Source organism: Hemitrygon akajei, chromosome 13, assembly GCF_048418815.1.
Source record: "Hemitrygon akajei chromosome 13, sHemAka1.3, whole genome shotgun sequence".
Taxonomy (NCBI): Eukaryota; Metazoa; Chordata; class Chondrichthyes; order Myliobatiformes; family Dasyatidae; genus Hemitrygon; species Hemitrygon akajei.
In genome coordinates this window covers 15,925,788-15,949,229 of record NC_133136.1, presented here as the reverse complement: position 1 = coordinate 15,949,229, position 23,442 = coordinate 15,925,788, and the positions used below count along the sequence as shown (strand labels likewise).

General features: G+C 43.2%; 1 protein-coding gene across 1 annotated transcript in view; it reads left to right on the top strand.

Annotated features, from left to right (window-relative positions):
- The window catches only part of slc45a2 (solute carrier family 45 member 2), a 60,954-nt gene that overhangs the window by 5,792 nt on the left and 31,720 nt on the right, over nucleotides 1-23,442 (top strand). The window contains exons 3-4 of the mRNA XM_073065284.1: nucleotides 7,203-7,549; nucleotides 17,498-17,641. Coding sequence (XP_072921385.1) covers nucleotides 7,203-7,549; nucleotides 17,498-17,641 — 491 coding nt within the window. The remainder of the gene's footprint in view (nucleotides 1-7,202; nucleotides 7,550-17,497; nucleotides 17,642-23,442) is intronic.

Here is a 23,442-nt window from a genome sequence, read left to right as displayed (position 1 = left end):
TACGGTGCTGGCAGAGTAATTAAGTTACCGTGTTTATAAACTCATGCCTTGGCTAACAATACTGATTTCTGAAGCTATGAAATTTAAATTATATTTAAAAATCACGTGTAGTGTTAGCAATGATGACCATGGGACTACTGCCTTGTTTTAATACCATGCCACCATGAGGCTACAGCATTTAGTTAATCCTGAAGTAGTCCTGTGTTCAGGAGCACTGAGAAATAAGCAATAAATACTGGCAGTTGCAATGATACCATCAACAACGATGACTAGATGGCGTACAGAGAGGAGGTAGAGCGGCTGGTAGAATGGTGCGAGCTCAACAACTTGAGTCTCAATGTGGACAAGACCAAAGAGATGATTGTGGATTTTAGGAAGGTGCAGGCTGACCAACTGCTCACTACACATACACGGCTTCTCCGTGGACAGAGTTCGGAGCATCATGTTTCTGAGAGTGCACATACTGGATGATCTCACCTGGTCCCTCAACACCACCTCCTTGGTCAAGAAAGCACAGCAGCGACTCCACTTCCTGGGGAGATTAAAGTGAGAAAGAACGCCTTCCTCCATTTTAACCAGTTTTTACAGGAGTATCGTCGAGCGTGTCCTGTCTAGCTGCACCACAGGCTGGTTTGGGAATTGCAAGGGATCTGACCACATGTCCTATAAGGATTACAAGGAATGCTGAGAGGATCATTTAGGTCTCTCTTCTACCCCTTAGAGATATTTATCAGGAGTGCTGCATATGCAAGGCACTTAGCGTTGTCAGTAACCCCTCCCATCTGTCCAACAATCTCTTTGACCCTCCTAGCATTGGAACAAAGACTGTTAGGATGTGAAACAGCTTCTTCCCCCGAGGCTGTAAAACTACTAAACTCTCTGTCAACACATATGATTCCCGTTATACGATCTCATCACACATGAAGTGTCAGTAGTGTTATACTATTTACTTTTTAACTGCTATATGTACTTTATTATTTGCTAATTTATTTGTGGTAATATTACTTTGTGTGCTTGTGAGTTATATGTACTGTGTTGTGCACCTTGGTCTGGAGGAAAATGTTGTTTCGTTTGGCAGTATACATGTGTACAGTTGAATGACAATAACCTGAACTTGAGTTGAGGAATCAGTAAATACAATTAAAAGACGTTGAAAAGAAATCTGATCTCTGGTGGGAAATTGATGGATGCTAAATCCAGGTATGTTTAGAGCAAATAAATTTAACAAAGCCAGGAGGGTTATTTCTATCTCTATGACATAGAGAACTACAGCACAGAAAAAGGCCCTTTGGCCCATCTATTCTGTGCCATCTTGTCCCATCTACCTGCACACAGACCATAACCCTCCATACCATCTCATCCATGTACCTATCCAAACTCTTAAACGTTGCAATTAAACCTGAATCCACCATCTCTGCTGGCAGGCTGTTCCACACTCAAACCATCCTCTGAGTAAAGAAGTTTCCTCACAGGTTTCCCTTAAATATTTCTCTTTTCACTTTCAACCTATAAGTTCTAGAACTAATTCAGCCCAACACTGAGGGGACAAAGTATTTACCCTATTATATCCCTCATAATTTTGTATGTTACGTATTCAGGCAACAATAAATATAGATGAGTTAGGCAAGGATTTTTATAACAAATAACACGTTTATTAAACACTGAAACAAACCCCCTCAAAAGTAAACAAACTCAAACGTCACCGGAACTCAGCTGCTGTGCGGCAGATTCACAGTTCTTAATAGCGTGGCATGTTCAAACAGTTCTTTAAAGTGGTATTGGAAAAAAAAACAGTTCTTTAAAGCGGTATGCCGAAAGTAAACAGTTCTTTAAAGCGGTATGCCGAAAGTTCAAAAGCTCACAGTCCTTTTAAAAGGAGAGATTTTTAAAGTGATTTAAATTCTCTTCCACGTCGATGTCCTTCGATTCCCCGGCGTCGAACTTTCCCACGAAGAATTTTATAAAATATAACGGCTTAAAGGTATTGACCTTTTTTCCACACTATTCTCAAATCCTTTCTGGTCATCCCAGGGATCAACAGCGAGAATAGTCAACGAAATCCTTCCGAATGAGGATCAAATAAGGTCGAACTTTTCCACCTTCGAAAATCGGTTCTCCTCGATTTTTCATCTTCCAAACTTTTCTTCACTCTCCACCAGCAAAGAAACCGCTGGCAATGACCTTTTAAACTTTAGGCATTTTATAAAACTTCATTTTTCAATTAAACTGCGTCATCACATTAAATCACGCAGGGACATGAAGTCATCTTGGCAAATTCCGCCACGAACTGCCCCACCTGACAGGGTGGGTCTTCCTTTTATACCCTGTAAAAAAAAACTGTCACATGACCTCTACTGGCGGGAAAATGACATCACTCCACCATCACAAGACCATTACCTCATGTCCAGTATAACTTCAACCCCAGTCACGTGACAAGGGTACCACTGTCATGTGTCACGGGTACGTAACATGTATACATGATTTATATAAGATCTCCCCTTATTTTCCTACACACTAGGGAATAAAATCCTAACATATTCAACCTTTCTCTATAACTCAGATCCTCAAATCCCAGGAACATCCTTGTGTAATTTTCTCTGTACTCTTTCAAGATTATTGATGCCTTTCTTGTAGGTAGATGATCAGAACTACATACCGTACTCCAAAGTCAGCCTTACTGACATCTCATACAACTTCAACATAACATCCCATCTACTGTACTCAATGCTCTGATCTATGAAGGCTGAAAGCTCTCTTTACAGCCCTATCAGGCTGTAATGTTCCTTTCAAGGAATTGTGGATCTGTATTCCCTGATCCCTCTCTTCTCTTTTTTGGTATCCACTGTGATTCCAAAAAGAGAGGAGAAGAGAGAACAACAGTGGTTGCTTTTAAGCGATGCTGGTCATATTCCTTAACGGCTAGCAAATGAGTAAAATATGCAGTGTGTGGGCTCTCCACATTTACATAACAACTAATGACAGCTGAGGTCCAAAGTATGGACAAAGCTTCGTAATTACTGCACCAACGTAAAAACTGCGAGGAATGTGGAGCCAAATCCACAGTAATGTTTCCATTCAGGAACACAGATTAAAATCAATCAAGATACTAGTTAGGAGGCTTGGTACACCTCTACTTCCTTAGAAGTTTGCGAAGATTTGGCATGACATCTAAAAGCGTGATAAATTTCTATTGATGTGTGGTGGAGAGTGTATTGACAAGTTGCATCACATCCTGGTATGGAAACACCAATGCCCTTGAATGAAGAATCCTACAAAATGTCGTGGGTACTGCTCAGTCCATCATGGGTAAACCCTTCCTCACCACTGAGCATATCTACAGAAAGCGTTGTCACAGGAAAAATGTATCCATGAACAGGGACCCCCACCGTCCAGATCGTGCCCTTATCATTGTTGCAATCAGGAAGAAGGTACAGGAGCCTCAGGACTCACAGCACCAGGTTCAGGAGCAGTTACCCATCAACCATTAGGCTCTTGAACCAGAGGGGATAACTTCCCTCAATTTTACTGAACTGTTCCCACAATCTGTGGACTCACTCTCAAGGACCCTTCATCTCATGTTCTCAATATAACCATATAACCATATAACAATCACAGCACGGAAACAGGCCATTCCGGCCCTCCTAGTCCATGCCGAACTCTTAATCTCACCTAGTCCCACCTACCCGCACTCAGCCCATAACCCTCCACTCCTTTCCTGTCCATATACCTATCCAATTTTACCTTAAATGACACAACTGAACTGGCCTCTACTACTTCTACAGGAAGCTCATTCCACACAGCTATCACTCTCTGAGTAAAGAAATACCCCCTCGTGTTTCCCTTAAAACTTTTGCCCCCTAACTCTCAAATCATGTCCTCTCGTTTGAATCTCCCCTACTCTCAATGGAAACAGCCTATTCACGTCAACTCTATCTATCCCTCTCAACATTTTAAATACCTCGATCAAATCCCCCCTCAACCTTCTACGCTCCAATGAATAGAGACCTAACTTGTTCAACCTTTCTCTGTAACTTAAGTGCTGAAACCCAGGTATCATCCTAGTAAATCGTCTCTGCACTCTCTCTAATTTATTGATATCTTTCCTATAATTTGGTGACCAGAACTGTACACAATATTCCAAATTTGGCCTTACCATTGCCTTGTACATTGCTTAAGTAAATATCCATTGCTTATTTACTTACTTATTTGTTTATTTGATATTATTAGTATGTCTTTTTTTCTTTTGTACTTGGACAGTTTGTTATCATTTGCACAGTGACTGGGAGCAGTCTTTCATTGATTCTGATATGGTAATTGCATTTACTGAGTATGCTCATAAGAAAATGAATCTCAGGGTTGTATATGGTGAGATCTAGGCCTCATATGGAGCCAGTGATCATTAATGGAGAATGTGTGGAGCAGGTTAAGACCTACAAGTATCTGGGAGTACAGTTGGACGAGAAGCTAGACTGCACTGCCAACACAGATGCCTTGTGCAGGAAGGCACAGAGTCGACTGTACTTCCTTAGAAGGTTGGCGTCATTCAATGTCTGTAGTGAGATGCTGAAGATGTTCTATAGGTCAGTTGTGGAGAGCGCCCTCTTCTTTGTGGTGGCGCGTTGGGGAGGAAGCATTAAGAAGAGGGACGCCTCACGTCTTAATAAGCTGGTAAGGAAGGCAGGCTCTGTCGTGGGCAAAGTACTGGAGAGTTTAACGTCGGTAGCTGAGCGAAGGGCGCTGAGTAGGCTACGGTCAATTATGGAAAACTCTGAACATCCTCTACATAGCACCATCCAGAGACAGAGAAGCAGTTTCAGCGACAGGTTACTATCGATGCAATGCTCCTCAGACAGGATGAAGAGGTCAATACTCCCCAATGCCATTAGGCTTTACAATTCAACCGCCAGGACTTAAGAACTTTTTAAAAGCTATTATTAATGCTTTTGAGATAGTGATTTAGATGCATATCATATTTTTTTTTACTGAGTTAAGTATTGTATGTAATTAGTTTTGCTACAACAAGTGTATGGGACATTGGAAAAAAAAAGTTGAATTTCCCCATGGGGATGAATAAAGTATCTATCTATCTATCTATCTATCATATGTACTTTGATAGTAAAATTTACTTTAAGCCAGCAATTGCATATGGAGCAATCCCTGCGGAAAGCAGAAAGTGGGGGGGGGGGGGGGGGGGCTGAAGGGAAAGATGTGTTTGATGGTGGGGTCCAGTTGGAAGTGGCGGAAGTTTCAGAGAATTATGTGCTGGACGTGGAGGCTGGTGGGGTAGTAGGTGAGGACAAGAGGAACCCTATCCCTGGTAGTGTGGTGGGAAGGGATTGCTCCCTACGCCACTCCTTTGTCTATTCATCCCTCCCCACTGATAAAGCACTGGTGAGGCTTCACTTAGAGTATTGTGAGCAGTTTGGGGACCCTTATCTTAGAAAGGATGTGCTGAGACTGGAGAGGGTTCAAAGGAGGTTCACAATAATGATTTCGCCATAGAAAGGCTTGTAAAATGAAGAGCATTTGATGGCTCTGGGCCTGTACTCACTGGAGTATAGAAGAATGAGGGGTGACTCTCATTGAAACCTATTGAATATTGAAAGGCCTCGATAAAGTGGATGTGGAGAGGATCTTTTCGATGGTGGGAGAGTCTAAGACCAGAGGACATAGCCTCAGACCAGAGAGGCATCCTTTTATAATGGAGATGAGGAGGAATTTCTTTAACCAGAGAATGGTGAATCTGTGGAATTCATTGCCACAGGTGGCTGTTGAGGTCAAGTCATTGATTATATTTAAGGCAGAGGTTGATCAATTCCTGATTAGTCAGGTCACCCAGGGATACGGGGAGAAGGCAGGAGACTGGGGCTGAGAGGGAAAATGGATCAGCCTTGATGAAATGGTGGAGCAGACTTGATGAGTCAAATGGCCTAATTCTGCTTTTATATTTTATGGTCCTATGGTCTTGTATAATGCTCCAACCTTTATTTTCTATGTTCATAGAACATAAGCACACCATTTGCTGCCTTAACCGCCTGTCTACCTGTGCTGACTTGAACATGAAGGTCCATCTGTTAATTGTCATCATTTACAGAGGAAGAGAGAGAGAGAGAGAGAGAGAGAGAGAGAGAGAGAGAGAGCCCTTCAGTTGGTCAGGGTTGACCATGGTGTTGCATCCCAGCTGTCTACACAACATGCAAGCCAGGGAAGAACGATATGGAGAGCAAGCTTTTGTCCATGTAGCAGGCTCCCCTCTCCATGTAGCCGATGAATCCAAAGGAACAGCAGAGAGTTGATGCAGACTGGCATCAGCAGCATGGCAGGAGTTGCCAGTCAGCATTGAAGTCAATGTTGGACTGTCTTAGGGACTCCATCTCTGGATTTTTCCTCAGGGTTTGCTCCCAGAGCCTCCCCTTTGAGTGGATGTAGCTGCAATGCAGTGGAGGTTTGAAACCAGAGTTTTCTTTCTCCTAGATGAACTGTGGCTGATGAGCACCATCTGCCCGAAGCAACTGGCTTTAAGGTGCCAGTAACTTGCCTTTGCTCGTTTTCCTGTCAGCAGAAATGATTCCGTCGGGTTAGTAGCTAAGCCACACGTGAAGGCCACGAGCTGGGCTTAGTTATTAGAGGCTATTTGAGACACATATCATTGAGTGGGTCATTTAATATGTAGTGGGAGCTTGACCCCATTACCACCCTAGCTATGACAACCTTTTTTTTTTATAGGCATCCGTTAGTCTCGTGAGACCATGGATTTGCCCCTTGGAAGGTTTCCAGGGTGCAAGCCTGGGCAGGGATGTATGGGAGACTGGCAGTTGCCCAAGCTGCAAGCCTTTCCCTCTCCTTGCCACCAATGTTGTCCAAGGGAAGGGCACTAGGACCAAAGCAGCTTGGCACCGGTGTCGTCACAGAGCAATGTGTTGTTAAGCGCCTTGCTCAAGGACACAACACACTGCCTGAGCTGACGCTTGAACCAGTGACCTTCAGGTCCGATGCCTTATCTACTAGGCCACATGCGCCAACACATGACAACTTAAGGAACATAGTATTATTACCTTACTATTTATTGTGCTATTGTGTTTAGTTAACTTGGACTTTCCAATCTAACTTCCTTATAATCACAGTTTTTGCTACTTAAGAGAAAAAGAAATGCCTATTACTCAATTTTTATAAATTTCAGTAATTTTATGTTTTTTTTACAGGTATTGGAGGTGCTGTGGGCTACATAGTGGGTGCTATAGAATGGAAGAGCACTCCCCTGGGACGTGTTTTAGGATCTGAATATCAAGTTATTTATATTTTTGCAGCAGTAATTTTCATTGCATTTCTAACCATACATCTGTGCAGTATACCAGAAGTTCCCTTAGGTGAGGAAGGAGATGCTAAGGAATCATACTTGCTGGGAGATAATACCACAGACTATGGAACCATTGAAAGTCATAAAGATGATCTTCATGATCCATGTGTCAATAATCTGAAACCTTTATCACCGGTGAAAAAATTAGAAAATGGTTCACTTATCGCCTGCAATAAACCACAAGATGACAAGGTAACAATCATTCTCTAACTTCTACAATAAATTTAAATATTACTGTACAATGTACTGTTTATGTTATCAAAATGGCTTCTTTGTTCTGTTTAGAGTAGGAATGCTTCTTTGTATGATAAGTGCTTTCTCTCGCAGTTGTTTAGCTTTAGACTTGCTGATATCGGAATTGTATTCATTTGTTGACCAATGGGGAATGTTTTTTGCCTTGTGGGTCTGGGAGCGGGGGTTTTCGCGGTCTTTTCAGGGGAGTCGGGAAGGAGATGCCGAGGAAGGTGGACGTGTGCTGCACTGCTCGGTCGACCACCCGAGTGGTCCCAGGTGCGAGGACGTGGAGGTCGGAGGAAAGTGACGAGGGGTCGAATGGTTCGATGGTTGAGCTCCAACGATGTGCACTAAACTGACTGTACTTTGATAAGTTGGTGCTTTTTACTTTATTTTCTTTTCCTTATATATTGTATTGCATAGTACTCTTTTAGTTTTACTAAAATCTTTAAAGTGTATTCCATAATGGTATCTGGTGTGAGTTTGATATGGTGTGTGCGCGCGCAGCATAAACTTGATTCTCACAGCACCTGTGTGTACGGGAGGTGGGGTTGGTGTGTGGCTGGATCTCCTTTTCCCCAGACATATACCAACCTGTCGGTTAAGTGTTACATTGCTTCTACTGATAGGAGAGAAAATGAGTTTTGATGTAGTTTATCCATGCAAAATTGTATATTCAATTCATACAAGGATATCTTTATAATGATGATGACTGTAAGCATAAGAGACTCTGCAGATGCTGGAAATCCAGAATAACACACACAAAAATGCTGGGGGAGCTCAGCAGGTCAGTCAGCATCTATGGAGAGGAATAAAAAGCCAACATTTCAGGCTGAGACCCTTCATCAGGAGAGTGCTATCTTTATATTGTCAACTTTTTTCATGCAATCAATCACCCAATTATAGGCACATCAGCCCAATTCTATTTGTAGTAGTGTATATTTGATGGAGATTTCACTCTAAAATTTAATTCAGGAATTAGCAAGAATTCTAATAATTATTTTAAAATATAATGGCAAACTTAAAAATGAATTCAGAATGTTATTTTAACTCAAGAGATTTTGACTTTGCACAATTGTTTCAACCCAGTTACACAATAAACTCAAAGCAGAGTACCTGTAAGAAGAAGAAAAACATTCTTTATACTTTCTGTCTTGCTTCTTTTCCAAGATCTGTTGAGAGATCATCCACCTGAAAAATTAATTCTTTTTCATACTCTACATATGTTGCCTGATCTACCAAGTATTTGCATTTAAGTCCTGATGAAGGGTCTCGGCCCGAAACGTCGACAGTGCTTCTCCTTATAGATGCTGCCTGGCCTGCTGTGTTCCACCAGCATTTTGTGTGTGTTGTTCGAATTTCCAGCATCTGCAGACTTCCTCGTGTTAAGTATTTGCATTTGTTTTGGTTTGCAATGCCTTTTGACGACAATTTGTTGGAGGTGGGTCAGGACAAATGACTCTGTTTACAAAGTTTATTTACTCAGAAAACAGAGACTATTTAAGGGGCAGAGCAAACACAGCTTATTACAGAAGGCATATAAACTTTCTGCTGACTTTACCAGAAAACTGGAGTAACTGCAGTGTAGTCTCTTGGAAGTGATGCTTAAAATTAACTCCAGTCGTCTTCAGCAATGTGACTGGAAATTTCAGCAAAGCAAGGGTTAAAATATGTGCTAACTGTACAGAGCACAGACACTTTGTACAGCCTTTCTATCAGGTGAAGTTCACAAAGGCAAATGTCAGATGATAAGCTGGGATCGTGCATCTCCCAGCCCCTGAAGGCCTAACACTTGTATAACCGTTCTGTTCAAGCCTAGGAACGAAGGTCATCGAGTTTACCATGACAAAATAAAGATACAAACAAAGGCAATACTTACTATTGAACTATTATTTTATTAATTTTCAAGTATTATTGGCCTTTAACATGTAGAATTAATTGATTATTAATATGTGAAACATGTATTATGATTGGTTAAGTACCAATTATTATGCATATTTCAAATATTAATAACCAATTAAATCTACGTTTTAAAAACCAATAACAAACTCTCTGTTTATGATCAATTAATTGAGAGTTCTGGCTGTAATTTCTCCAAGTTTTTTTGTGAAATGCTGCAGATCTAGTAGGGGAAGTAAGTTGCCGGGAAGAGCTGTAGGGATGAGAGGAATATGGAGCGCTATGGTCTGGGCGTACTTGAGGAATTAGGCAGAAAACCAATCTGCACAGACTATTTGGACCAACTGGGCTGTCTATGTGCTGTAGTACTCTATGACTCTATTTAATTGACACACATAGCTTCCATCTCCACAAAATATTTCTGCATATAAATAGATTTGGTAGGTCCAATCAACATCGGGAGCAGAGCACTTCTAAGAGTTGACACGCGGGTCAGCAAAGCTAGTATAAAAAGAGAGCTTCACGGGCATTTGGAGATTCCAGAGATCCAATCAGAGTCGGGAGTAGAGCACTGTGAATTAGATAAAAGTACAGAAGGGGCAAGTGGGGTGGTCATTGTTGGGAGTAGTCCAGCGGTGAGAGTGGGAGCCTCAGGCTTTGACTCAAGGCTTTGATGAGAAGAGGCTGAGGCCAAAGAAACAGATGAGAGGATTTGCTCTTGGTTGCCCATTGTACAGTGCAGGCAGGATGGCAGATATGGCAGTGGAATGCTGCTTCTGTAGGATATGGGATTTCATGGAATCTGATAGTCTCCCTGATGACTACATCTGCAGGAAATGCAACCAACATCCACATTAAGGAGCTGGAGTTGGATGAACTTAGGATACAACTTTTGAGCAGGTGGTTACGCCCAGAGGGCAGAATTCAGGGAGTAGATGAGTGAACACCAGGAGAGGTAAAGGGAGAAAGAAGTCAGTTGCAGGTTTCCCCTGTGGCCATTCTCCTCGGCAACAGGTATACCCCTTTAAATACTGCTGAGGGGAATGACCTGTCTGGACAAGGCAGCAGCAGCCACATCAATAAAAAAAATTTGGATAGGTATATGGACAGGAAAGGAATGCAGGGTTATGTGAGAGCAGGTCGGTGGGACTAGGTGAGAGTAAGCGCTCGGCACGGACTAGATGGCCTGTTTCTGTGCTGTTATGGTTATATGGTTAATACCATTGCGGTCAGCCCTGAGCCTCAGACGGGAAGGGTGAAGTCAGGAGGAGCAATCGTCATAAGGGACTGAATAGTTCGGGGGACAGACAGGAGATTCTGCAGCAGCAAAAGAGACACCAGTATAGTGTGTTGCCTCCTGGGTGCTAGGGTCCAGGATGTGTCTGAGCAGTTGCAGAATATTCTTGAAGGGGAGGGTGAGCAGCTGGAGGTCATGGTACATGTTGGAACCTATGACAAAGGCAGGAGAGGAATAGAGGTGCTGCACCATAAATTTAGGGAGTTGGGAAGGTGGTAATCTCTGGATTATTCCCAGTGCCAAGGTCAGAATAGGAAGATAGCGCAGATGAATGAGTAACTGAGGAGAGGGTGCAGGGGCAGGCTTTCATATTCTTGGATCATTGGAACATTTTTTGGGGAAGGAGTGACCTGTGCATGTGGGACAGGTTGTACCTGAACTGGAGGGGAATCAATATCTTGGGAGGGAGGTTTGCTAATGCTATTGGGAGATTTTAAACAAGACTTGCAGGAGGGGTAGTGGGAACCGAAGTGAAGAGGGAGAGTTGGGGCAGTTGGTGCACAAGTAGTGACAATTTGTAGGGAGTTTGAGGAAGGATAGGCAGATAGAAACATAGAAATATAGAAAATCCTCCGCACAATACAGGCCCTTCGGTCTACAAAGCTGTGCCGAACTTTTCCTTACCTTTTAACTTTCTAGGCTCACCCGTAGCCCTCTATTTTTCTAAATTCCATGTATCCATCCAGTAGTATCTTAAAAGACCCTATCGTTTCCGCCTCCACCACCGCCGGTGGCAACCCATTCCACACACTCACCACACTCTGTGTAAAAAAAAACAAAAAAAAACTTACCCCTGACATGTCCTCTGTCTAAGCACCTTAAAACTATGCCTTCACATGCTACCCATTTCAGCCCTGGGGAAAAGCCTCTGACTATCCATGCAATCAGTGTCTCTCATTATCTTGTATACCTCTATCAGGTCACCTCTCGTCCTCCATCGCTCCAAGGAGAAAAGGCCAAGTTCACTGGTGGACTTTAGGAGATCTAGGCCTCATATGGAGCCAGTGATCATTAATGGAGAATGTGTGGAGCAGGTTAAGACCTACAAGTATCTGGGAGTACAGTTAGACGAGAAGCTAAACTGGACTGCCAACACAGATGCCTTGTGCAGGAAGGCACAGAGTCGACTGTACTTCCTAAGAAGGTTGGCATCATTCAATGTCTGTAGTGAGATGCTGAAGATGTTCTATAGGTCAGTTGTGGAGAGCGCCCTCTTCTTTGTGGTGGCGTGTTGGGGAGGAAGCATTAAGAAGAGGGACGCCTCACGTCTTAATAAGCTGGTAAGGAAGGCGGGCTCTGTCGTGGGCAAAGTACTGGAGAGTTTAACATCGGTAGCTGAGCGAAGGGCGCTGAGTAGGCTACGGTCAATTATGGATAACTCTGAACATCCTTTACATAGCACCATCCAGAGACAGAGAAGCAGTTTCAGCGATAGGTTACTATCGATGCAATGCTCCTCAGACAGGATGAAGAGGTCAATACTCCCCAATGCCATTAGGCTTTACAATTCTACCACCAGGACTTAAGAACTTTTTAAAAGCTATTATTAATGCTTTTTGAGATAGTGATTTAGATGCATATCATATTTTTTACTGAGTTAAGTATTGTATGTAATTAGTTTTGCTACAATAAGTGTATGGGACATTGGAAAAAATGTTGAATTTCCCCATGGGGATGAATAAAGTATCTATCTATCTATCTATCTATCTATCTATCTATCTATCTATCTATCTATCTATCTATCTATCTATCTATCTATCTATCTATCTATTCTTCTAAGGCATGCTTGCCAATCCAGGCAATATCCTTGTAAATCTCCTCTGCACCCTTTCTATGGTTTCCACATCCTTCCTGTAGTGAAGCGACCAGAATTGAGCACAGTACTCCAAGTGGGGTACCAACAACCCTCTGATCCTCCACACTGCCAAGAGTCTTGCCATTAATGCTATATTCTGCCATCATATTTGACCTACCAAAATGAACTACCTCACAACTATCTGGGTTGAACTCCATCTGCCACTTCTCAGCCCAGTTTTGCATCCTATCAATGTCCCGCTGTAACCCCTGACAGCCCTCCACACTATCCACAACACCCCCAACCTTTGTGTCATCATCAAATTTACTAAATCATCCCTCATCCCATGACAAAGCCATGCTGACTATTCCTAATCTATTATGCCTCTCCAAATGTTCATAAATCCTGCCTCTCAGGATTTTCTCCATCATCTTACCAACCACTGAAGTAAGACTCACTGGCCTATAATTTCCTGGCCTATCCCTACTCCCTTTCTTGAATAAGGGAACAACATCTGCAATCCTCCAATCCTCTGGAAGCTCTCCTGTCCTCATTGATGATGCAAAGATCATCGCCAGAGGCTCAGCAGTCTCCTTCCTTGCTTCCCACAGTAGCCTGGGGAACATCTAGTCCGGTCCCGGTGACTTATCCAACTTGATGTTTTCCAAAAGCTCCAGCGCATCCTCTTCCTTAATATCTACATTCTCAAGCTTTTCAGTCTGCTGCAAGTCATCCCTACAATTGCCAACATCCTTTTCCATAGTGAATACTGAAACAAAGTATTCATTAAGTACCTTTGCTATCTTGCCTGGTTCCATATACACTTTTCCACTGTCACACTTGATTGGTCCTATTCTCTCACATCTTATCCTCTTGCTCTTTACATACTAGTAGAATGCCTTGGGGTTTTCCTGAATCCTGTCCACCAAAGCCTTCTCATGGCCCCTTCTGGCTCTCCTAATTTCATTCTTAAGCCCTGTCCTGCTAGCCTTATAATCTTCTAGATCTCTATCATCAGCTAGTTTTCTGAACCTTTCGTAAGCTCTTCTTTTCTTCTTGACTAGAATTGATAGAGCAAAGAAGCACTCAGCCCAGATGGTTTGAGATGTGTCTATTTTAATGCAAGGAGGATCATAAGCAAGGGAGATGAACTTAGAGCATGGATCAATATGTGGAAATATAATGTTGTGGCCATTACAGAGACTTGGATGACTCAGGGGCAGGAATGGCTGCTGAGAGTACCAGGCTTTAGATGTTTCAAAAAGGACGGGGCTGGAGGTAAAAGAGGTGGGGGAGCGGCACTGCTAATCAGGGATAGTATCACGGTTGCAGAAATGGAGGAAGTCATGGAGGGATTTTCTACTGAGTCATTGTGGGTGGAAGTCAGTAATAGGAAAGGGGCAATAATTCTGCTGGATGTTTTTATAGTCCCCCCCAATAGTTCAGAGACATCGAGGAGTAGATAAGGAGGCAGATTCTGGAATGTGTATGGCCTCCGTCGGTCGTGGTCGACCATGGGTACTGTGCCTCTGGTAGTCACTGGGAGTGGCTTCTCCAGGGTGCAAGCCAGGGCAGAGTTGATATGGAGGATCCGTCTGTTGCCCATGCAGTGGGACCCCTCCCCCCCCATGCTGATGACAGGTCCAAAGGAACGACGGGAGTCGATAAAGTTTGGTGCCAGCAGCATCGCAGGAGTTGCCGTGCCGGTGCTGGGTACAGCAGTCAGCCGCCTTCGGGACTCCAACTCCGGATTTTTCCTTGGGGCTTACTCCCAAAGCCTTTCCCATGAGCGGGTATAGCCGCAAGGCAGCGGAGGTTTGAAATTGGAGTTTTCCCTCTCCTAGATGAGCTACCATCCGTGGTTAATGAGCCTCATCTGCCCGGAGCAACTGGTTTTAAGGCGCCAGTGGCCCGCCTTTGCCCCTTCTCCTGTCGGTGAGAACAGCTCCGCTGGGCATAAGAGCTATGCCACACGTGAAGGCTAGGAGTTAGACTAGGTTGTCAGAGGCTGTTTGAGATGCACGCCATGACAAGCATTTGTTTAGCAGTGGTGCAATAATAATAGAATTGTTGTAATGGGTGATATTAACTTTTCTAATCTTGACTGGCAACTCCTTTGAGCAAGGAGCTTGGATGGGGTGGAGTTTGTTAGGTGTGTTCAGGAAGGTTTCCTGATGCAATATCTAAATAAGCTAGCTAGAGGAAAGGCTGTACTTGATTTGGTATTAGGAAATGAACCTGGTCAGGTGTCAGATCACTCGGTGAGAGAGCATTTTGGAGGTAGTGATCACCACTCTATCTCCTTCACCATAGAGCTGGTGAGGGATAGGAGAAAACAAATAGGGAAAACATTTAATTGGGGTAGGGAGAAATATGATGCTAATAGGCAGGAACTTGGGAGCATAAATTAGGAGCAGATTTTCTCAGGGAAATGCACGGCAGAAATGTGGCAAATGTTCAGTAAACATTTGCATGATATTCTGCATAGGTATTTTCTATTGAGGCAGAGAAAGGATGGTATGATACAAGAGTTGGGAATGTTGTGGATGGTCTGGAGGGTTTTCAAAGGATATAGCAGGATGTTGATATGATGCAGAACTGGGCTGAGAAGTGGCAGATGGAGTTCAACCCAGATAAGTGTGAAGTGGCTCACTTCAGGAGGTCAAGTTTGAAGACAGAATATAATATTAATGGTAAGACTCTTGGCAGTGTGGAGGATTAGCGAAATCTTGGGATCTATGTCCATAGGACACTCAAAGCTGCTGCGCAGTTTGACAGTGTTGTTAAGAAGGAGTATGGTGTGTTGGCCTTTATCAACAGTGGGATTGAGATCGGGAGCCATGAGGTAATGTTACAGCTATATAAGACCTTAGTTAGACCCCACTTGGAGGACTGTGTTCAGTTCTAGTCACTTTATCACAGGAAAGATGTGGATACTGTCGGAGTGCAGAGGAGATTTACAAGGATGTTGCCTGGATTGGGGAGCATGCCTTATGATAATAGGTTGCGTGAACTTGGCCTTTTCTCCTTGGAGCAACAGAGGATGAGAGATGACCTGATAGAGGTGCATAAGATGATGAGAGGCATTGATCGTGTGGATAGCCAGAGACTTTTTCCCAGGGCTGAAATGGCTCACACTTAACTCTTCCCTGACCCACCTGGACAGCCCCAACTCTTACGTCAGAATGCTGTTCATTGACTTTAGTTCGGCATTCAGTACTGTGATCCCCTCCAAGCTGATCGCCAAATTTCGCCAGCTTGGTATCTCTCTGCAATTGAACCTTGGACTTTCTGACTAACAGACCCCAATCTGTTAAGTTAGACAACTTCTCCTCCTCCACTCTCACCCTGAACACCAGTGTGCCTCAAAGCTGTTCGCTGAGCCCTCTTCTGTACTCTCTTTTCACCTATGACTGCGTTCCTGTACATGGTTCTAACTCCATAATCAAGTTTGCAGACGACACCACGGTGGTTAGCCTGATCAGAGGGGATGACGAGTCGGCCTACAGGGACGAGGTCCTGCACCTGGCCATGTGGTGTGCCGACAACAACCTGGCCCTTAACACCCAGAAGACCAAGGAGATCATTGTGGACTTCAGGCATACTAGGAGCCACACTCACGTCCCCATCTACATCAACGGAGATGTAGTGGAGCGTGTATCAAGCTTCAAATTCCTTGGTGTCCACATTTCCGAGGATCTCACCTGGTCCCTGAACTACTCCATCCTGATCAAAAAGGCACAATAGCACCTTTATTTCCTGCGGAGCATTAAGAAAGCTCACCTCTGTCCCAGGATACTGATGGACTTTTACCACTGTACCAGTGAGAGCATACTCACCAACTGCATCTCAGTGTGGTATGGCAATTGTCCCGTATCAGACCGCAAAGCACTCCAGCGTGTGGTGAAAACTGCCCAGCTGATTATCGGCATCCAGTTGCCCACCATTGAGAACATCTACCATAAACGCTGCCTGGGCAGGTCAAAAAGCATTATCAAGGATGCATCTCACCCTAACCATGGACTTTTTACTCTCCTCCCATCCGGTAGATGCTACAGGAGCCTCCGCTCCCTCACCAGCAGGCACAGGAAGAGCTTCTTCCCTGAAGCTGTGACCCTGCTGAACCTCACATCACAGCGCTAAACAGTATTGCACCCATATTGTACTGTCTCAGTACTTTTATATTTGTGTGCTGTAACACTTACTTTTTATCTACAGTTATTTTGTAAATAACACTATTCTTTGCATTTCTGGTTAGATGCTAACTGCATTTCATTGGCTTTGTATCTGTACTCGGCGTAATGACAATAAAGTTGAATTTAATCTAATCTAATGGTGGGCATAGTCTTAAGGTGCTTGGAAGTAGGTACAAGGGAGATGTCAGAGGTAAGCTTTTCGCACAGTAGTGGGTGTGTGGAATGCCAGCGAAGGTGATAGAGGCGGATACAAGAGGGTCTTTTAAGAGGCTCCTGGATAGGTACATGTAGCTTAGAAAAATAGAGGGCTATGCGGTAGGAAAATTCTAGGCAGCTTCTAGAGCAGGTTACATGGTTGGCACAACATTGTGGGTGAAAGGGCCTGTAATGTGCTATAGATTTTCTATATTCTCTGTCTTAACTCTCCACATTATGTGAGTAATATTTTTGAGGTGATTTCTAAAAGTGATTTGAACAGTGTTTTAAAAAATTCCAGGCATACACCACTCTCTGAGTAAAAAACATGTCTCTCAGATCTCCTTTGAATCTACCCTCTGGTATTAGACATTTCAACCCAGAGAAAGGGATGCTCCCTCTCTACTCTAGCTATGCGTCTCATAATCTGATAAGCCTCAATCAAATCTCTCCTTAGCCTCTGCCGTTCCCAAGAAAATAACCCAAGAGTATCCAGCTTCTCAAATTTGGTGTTTTTTTTTCAGGTACAAAGACGTATGACCCTAAAATCCTTGTTTAAGACATTGCTCAATATGCCTTCTCAATATCGCTGCTTGTGTATTAGTCACCTCATAGGATGGACAGCATTTCTCTCCACTATGCTTTTCTTCACTGACTTCATGGGACAGGTAAAATAAAATGAAGCATTGGCTAATGTTGATTTTTGAATGTCTGATTATCTTTGACTTTTATAAACAAGTTTCTTTAATAGGACTCATTAAAATAGCTAAACTCATAAATCACAGTCACAGTAAATTTCTCCAGTGTTTGCCTATTTACATGTATTTATTTGGTATGTATGACACAGTAGAATTTTCCTTAGCAATGAATTTTAGTTCATTAATTTAGGTCAACTGAGGAAGATCTGTACCAGCAAGGCGGCTGGACCGGATGGAGTTTCCCCACGATTACTGAGGGCCTGTGCGACTGAGCTGGGAGAACCACTACAGCGCATCTTCAACATGAGCCTGGAGCAAAGAAGAGTACCCAGACAGTGGAAAACATCCTGTATTGTCCCGGTACCGAAGAAACCACAACCAAAGGAGTTGAATGACTTCAGACCTGTTGCCTTGACGTCGCACGTGATGAAGACCATGGAGCGGCTGATAATACAGAATCTGAGGCCACAAACCAGGCACGCCCAGGATCCTCTTCAGTTTGCGTATAAGGAGAAGGTGGGAGTGGAGGATGCTATCACGTATTTGCTGCACAAATCACTCTCTCACCTAGATGGGGTCAGTTGTCCTGTGAGGATTACATTCCTTGACTTCTCTAGTGCCTCTAACACCATCCAGCCCAAGATCTTAAGGCACAAACTAACGGAGATGGGAGTAGACTCTCACATGGTGGATTGGATAGTGGACTACTTGACAGATAGACCTCAGTATGTGCGGTTGGGAGACTGTAGGTCTGACACGGTGGTCAGCAGCACAGGAGCGCCGCAGGGAACCATACTCTCTCCGGTCCTGTTCACCCTGTACACATCAGACTTCCAATATAACTCGGAGTCCTGCCATGTGCAGAAGTTCGCTGATGACACGGCCATAGTGGGGTGTGTCAGGAATGGACAGGAGGAGGAGTATAGGAAACTGATACAGGACTTTGTGATATGGTGCAACTCAAACTACCTGCGTCTCAATATCACCAAGACCAAGGAGATGGTGGTGGACTTTAGGAGATCTAGGCCTCATATGGAGCCAGTGATCATTAATGGAGAATGTGTGGAGCAGGTTAAGACCTACAAGTATCTGGGAGTACAGTTAGACGAGAAGCTAGACTGGACTGCCAACACAGATGCCTTGTGCAGGAAGGCACAGAGTCGACTGTACTTCCTTAGAAGGTTGGCGTCATTCAATGTCTGTAGTGAGATGCTGAAGATGTTCTATAGGTCAGTTGTGGAGAGCGCCCTCTTCTTTGTGGTGGCGTGTTGGGGAGGAAGCATTAAGAAGAGGGACGCCTCACGTCTTAATAAGCTGGTAAGGAAGGCGGGCTCTGTCGTGGGCAAAGTACTGGAGAGTTTAACATCGGTAGCTGAGCGAAGGGCGCTGAGTAGGCTACGGTCAATTATGGATAACTCTGAACATCCTCTACATAGCACCATCCAGAGACAGAGAAGCAGTTTCAGCGACAGGTTACTATCGATGCAATGCTCCTCAGACAGGATGAAGAGGTCAATACTCCCCAATGCCATTAGGCTTTACAATTCTACCGCCAGGACTTAAGAACTTTTTAAAAGCTATTATTAATGCTTTTTGAGATAGTGATTTAGATGCATATCATATTTTTTTACTGAGTTAAGTATTGTATGTAATTAGTTTTGCTACAACAAGTGTATGGGACATTGGAAAAAAAGTTGAATTTCCCCATGGGGATGAATAAAGTATCTATCTATCTATCTATCTATCTATCTATCTAGTTGTAAATAGCAAGGTTCCATGGACTTCTCTATTGTTTTAAACAGTTTTAAGAACGTAAGAAATAGGAGCAAAGGTCAGCCATCTTGGCCCATCGAGTCTGCTCTGCCACCTGCTGATCAGGCCATAGACTCAGCTCTACCCACCTGCCTTTTCCCCATAACCATTAATTCTCCTGCTACGTCAAAGAAATATCCAACTGTGCCTTAAATGTATTTAATGAGGAAGCCACCGCTGCTTCCCTGGGCAGAGAATTCCACAGATTCACTGCTCTCTGGGAAAAATAGTTTCTCCTTCTCTCTAACCTAAATCTATTTCCTCAAAGCTTGAGGCAATGTCCCCTAGTTTTAGCCTCTCTTTCTGATGGAAACAATTTTCCAATCTCTATCTTATCTATCCCTTTCACAATTTTACATTATTCTATAAAATCCCCTCTCATTCTTCTGAATTTCAGTGAGTCTAGTCCCAGGTTACTCAATCTCTCCTCATTGGCCAATGCCATGGTGAGTGCTGGCAACAATTGAACTCATGTAGAGGAATGGCGGACTCCCTTGTAGAGACAGAAACAGAAGTTTATCCATGGATAGGAATACCAACTGAGCATCAGTGGCATGGCTGAGCAACACTGCAAGACAAGAACGCCACAATGAACACGAATCAGGAGTCTGTTTCAAACAATCACATCATGCAGAACACCCGTGCCAATCACAATTAACTTGACAAGATTAAACAGAAAGCTCAACTCTAGTTAAGACAACAATTAACAAATACAGGTGCTTGAGAAAACGAGAATCCCAGTGCTCTACGGCTCATGACAGGCTAACCCCCTCACCTCCGGAATAAAACCAGTGAACCTCCTCTGTGTCACCTTCAAAGCCAGGTACAGGGGAAGTTCCTATTGGTTGACGGTAAGGTGTTGACCAGAACAGAATAACTCATTGCTGTTCTTCAAATGGCAACATAGAAATGGCGTAATATTTCTCCCAAAGTACAGAACATCCATCCAGGTCCTCAGGGTATGATACTGAAGTTACTGGTTAGATTCAATGATCAACGGATTCAATGAGGTTTAAGTGCATTTTCTTCATTTTAACTGAGAGAGTTACCAACTCAATCGATGAGGAGATTATGTAACAAAATAGTAATCTGAATGTCGATTTTACTAGAAACAGCAAATAGGCGGAACTTTTCTTTCATGAATGAAGATCAAAGAAACTGCAGATTCTGAAAATCTAAAACAAAAATATAATATGTTAAAATAATGAATTCAAGAGATTCTGTAGATGCTGGAAATCCAGAGCAACACACACAAAATGCAGAAGAAAGGTTAGGCAGCATCTATGAAGAGGAATAAACAGTTGATATTTCTAGCTGAGACTCTTTATCAAGACTGGAAAGGAGGAGGGGAAGGAAGCCAGAATAAGGAGGTGGAGGAGGGGAAGGAGTACAAGCTGGCAGTTGATAGGTGAAACCAGGTGGGGGAGGGGGTTGAGTTAAGAAGTTGGGAGCTGATAGCTGGAAGAGGGAAAGGGCTGAAGAAGGAAGAATCTGACTGAAGAGGAGAGTGGACCATGGGAGAAAGGGGAGGAGGAGCACCAGTGGGAGATGATTGGCAGGTGAGGAGGAGGGGCAAAAGGTAAGCCAGAATGGGGAATGGAAACAGATAACAAGAAGTGTTGAAATCACTCAGCAGAAAATTTAAACAATTTGAATCAAAGACACTTAATCAGAACTAGGATAAGTAGAGAGAGGAAGAAAAAGAGAGAGACAGAAACGGAGACAAAAGTTAGTTTTAGGTTGCAGCTCAGGTGCCTCACATATCCCCACTGCAGCATTTACATCAGCCTGGTAATATGCTTTCTTCTCAGAGAGTTTGGTTAGTTTTAAATCCCAGTGCCCTTCGATTGTTTGTAGCAGGAAATAAACCAAATTTTTTAAAAATGTGGAGAAGAATGAGGTAAGATAAAGGACATGCTAAAAGAGAACATGAGCAAAGTAGCAAAAGTGTGGCATGGCAATGTAACGGTTAGCATAACACTTTACTGTGCCAGTGATCGGAGGTTCAATTCCCACTGCTGTCTGTAAGAAGTTGATATGTTCTCTCCATGACCGTGTGGGTTTCCTTTGGTTTCCTCCCACATTCCAAAGATGTACAGGTCAGTAAGGGTTAGTAAGTTGTAGTCGGCTGCATCTTGGATACTAGCCTACAAAGTACCCAGGACATCTTCAGGAAGCAGTGTCTCAGAAAGGCAGCGTCCATTATTAAAGACCTCCAGCCCCCAGGGCATGCCCTTTTCTCACTGTTACCATCAAGTAGGAGGTACAGAAGCCTGAAGGCACACACTCAGTAATTCAGGAATTGATAGAGGTGTACAAGTTGATAAAAACATTGATAGAGTAGACTGCCAGGGACTTTTTCCCTGAGGAGAAATGGCTAACACAAGGGGGCCTAATCTTAAGGAGGGAAGTGTAAGGGGAGTATGTCAGCGGTAGGTTTTTTACACAAAGTAGTGGGTGTGCTACCAGGGTAGTGGTAGAGGCAATTACATTAGGAACATTTAAGAGACTCTCAGACAGGCACATGGATGATAGAAAAATGATGGGCTATGGGGGAAGAAAAGGGTCAGATTGATCTTGGAATAGGTTAAAATGTCAGCACAACATTGTGGGTCAAAGGGTCTGCACTGTTCTATGTTCTAGTACCTCCTCTGCAACTTAAAACAAGTTTGTCTTTTTCATCTTTCCTGTTCTGATAAAGAATCTTTCACCTGAAGACTTGGTTCACTTCTCACGGATGCTGCTTGGCCTGTCGTGTGTTTCCAGCATTTGTGTTTCTATTTCTCATTATTGGTTGCTGATTGAATTGGCTAACCAACAAACACACAGTGTGTTGATTGTAAGATTGCAAAGGCACAAGAGGATTGTATAAAAGACATTTCAAAGTTGCTTACAATGCATGTGCAGTCCTTAGAGATGAACAGAGATGAGGAGAAATTTCTTCAGCCAGAGGGAGGTGAATCTGTGGAATTCATTGCCACTGATGACTGTAGAGGCTAAGGCATTGAGTATATTTAGAGCGGAGATTGATAGGTTTGTCAGGGTGTCAAAGGTTACAGAGAGAAGGCAGGAGACTGGGATTGAGAGGGATAATGAATCAGCAATGATGGAATGGCGCAGAAACTAGATGGGCTGAATGGTCTAATTCTGCTCTGATGACTTACGGTTTTATGGTCTTAGTACATGTTTTACCTATCTGTACATTCTGAGGTTGATTTGAAAATTAATAGAAAATAAACTAAAGAAGAATTTATGGTTACTGTAAATTTTCAAAATGCAAGTTTTCTCCCTTGCCACTCTTGGTATAATTCTACATTCTGAGTTATCTCAGCTTTAATCCTATTTGGAGCTATTCATCATTTAATGAAAAGAAAAAAAGACTATTATTTTTTATTTATTTCACATTCTACGTGGATAACGTTTTTGTCCGCGTATCCATCAGCAGTGGTGCAATGTTACCGTAGTGGCTAGAGTGATGCTATTACCATGGGGGACATTTTGAAATAATTCCAAGCATTGGAATTCAATGGAGTTAATTTCCAGCATTGTCTGTAAGGAGTTTGTACTTTCTCCTTGTGAACTATGTGTGTTTCCTCCCACAGTCCAAAGATACACAGGGTAATAGGTTTAATTGATCATTTGTAAATTATCTACAGAGTAGGTGGGTTGCTGGGTGGTGCAACTTATTGGGCCCGAAGGCCTGTTCCATACTGCATCTCTAAATAAATAAATAATCATAAGGACCCCCCACCACACAGCCCATGCCCTCTTCTGATCATGGAGGGGGTATAGGATCTGAAGTGACACACACAACATTTTAGGTACAACTTTGTTTCCTTCTGCCATCAAATTTCTGAACAGTCCATGAACACTACCTCAATATTTTGCTCTCTCCTTTTGCGCTACTCATTTATTTTGTATAATTTCTTAATGTAACTTGTAGTATATTTTATCTATTG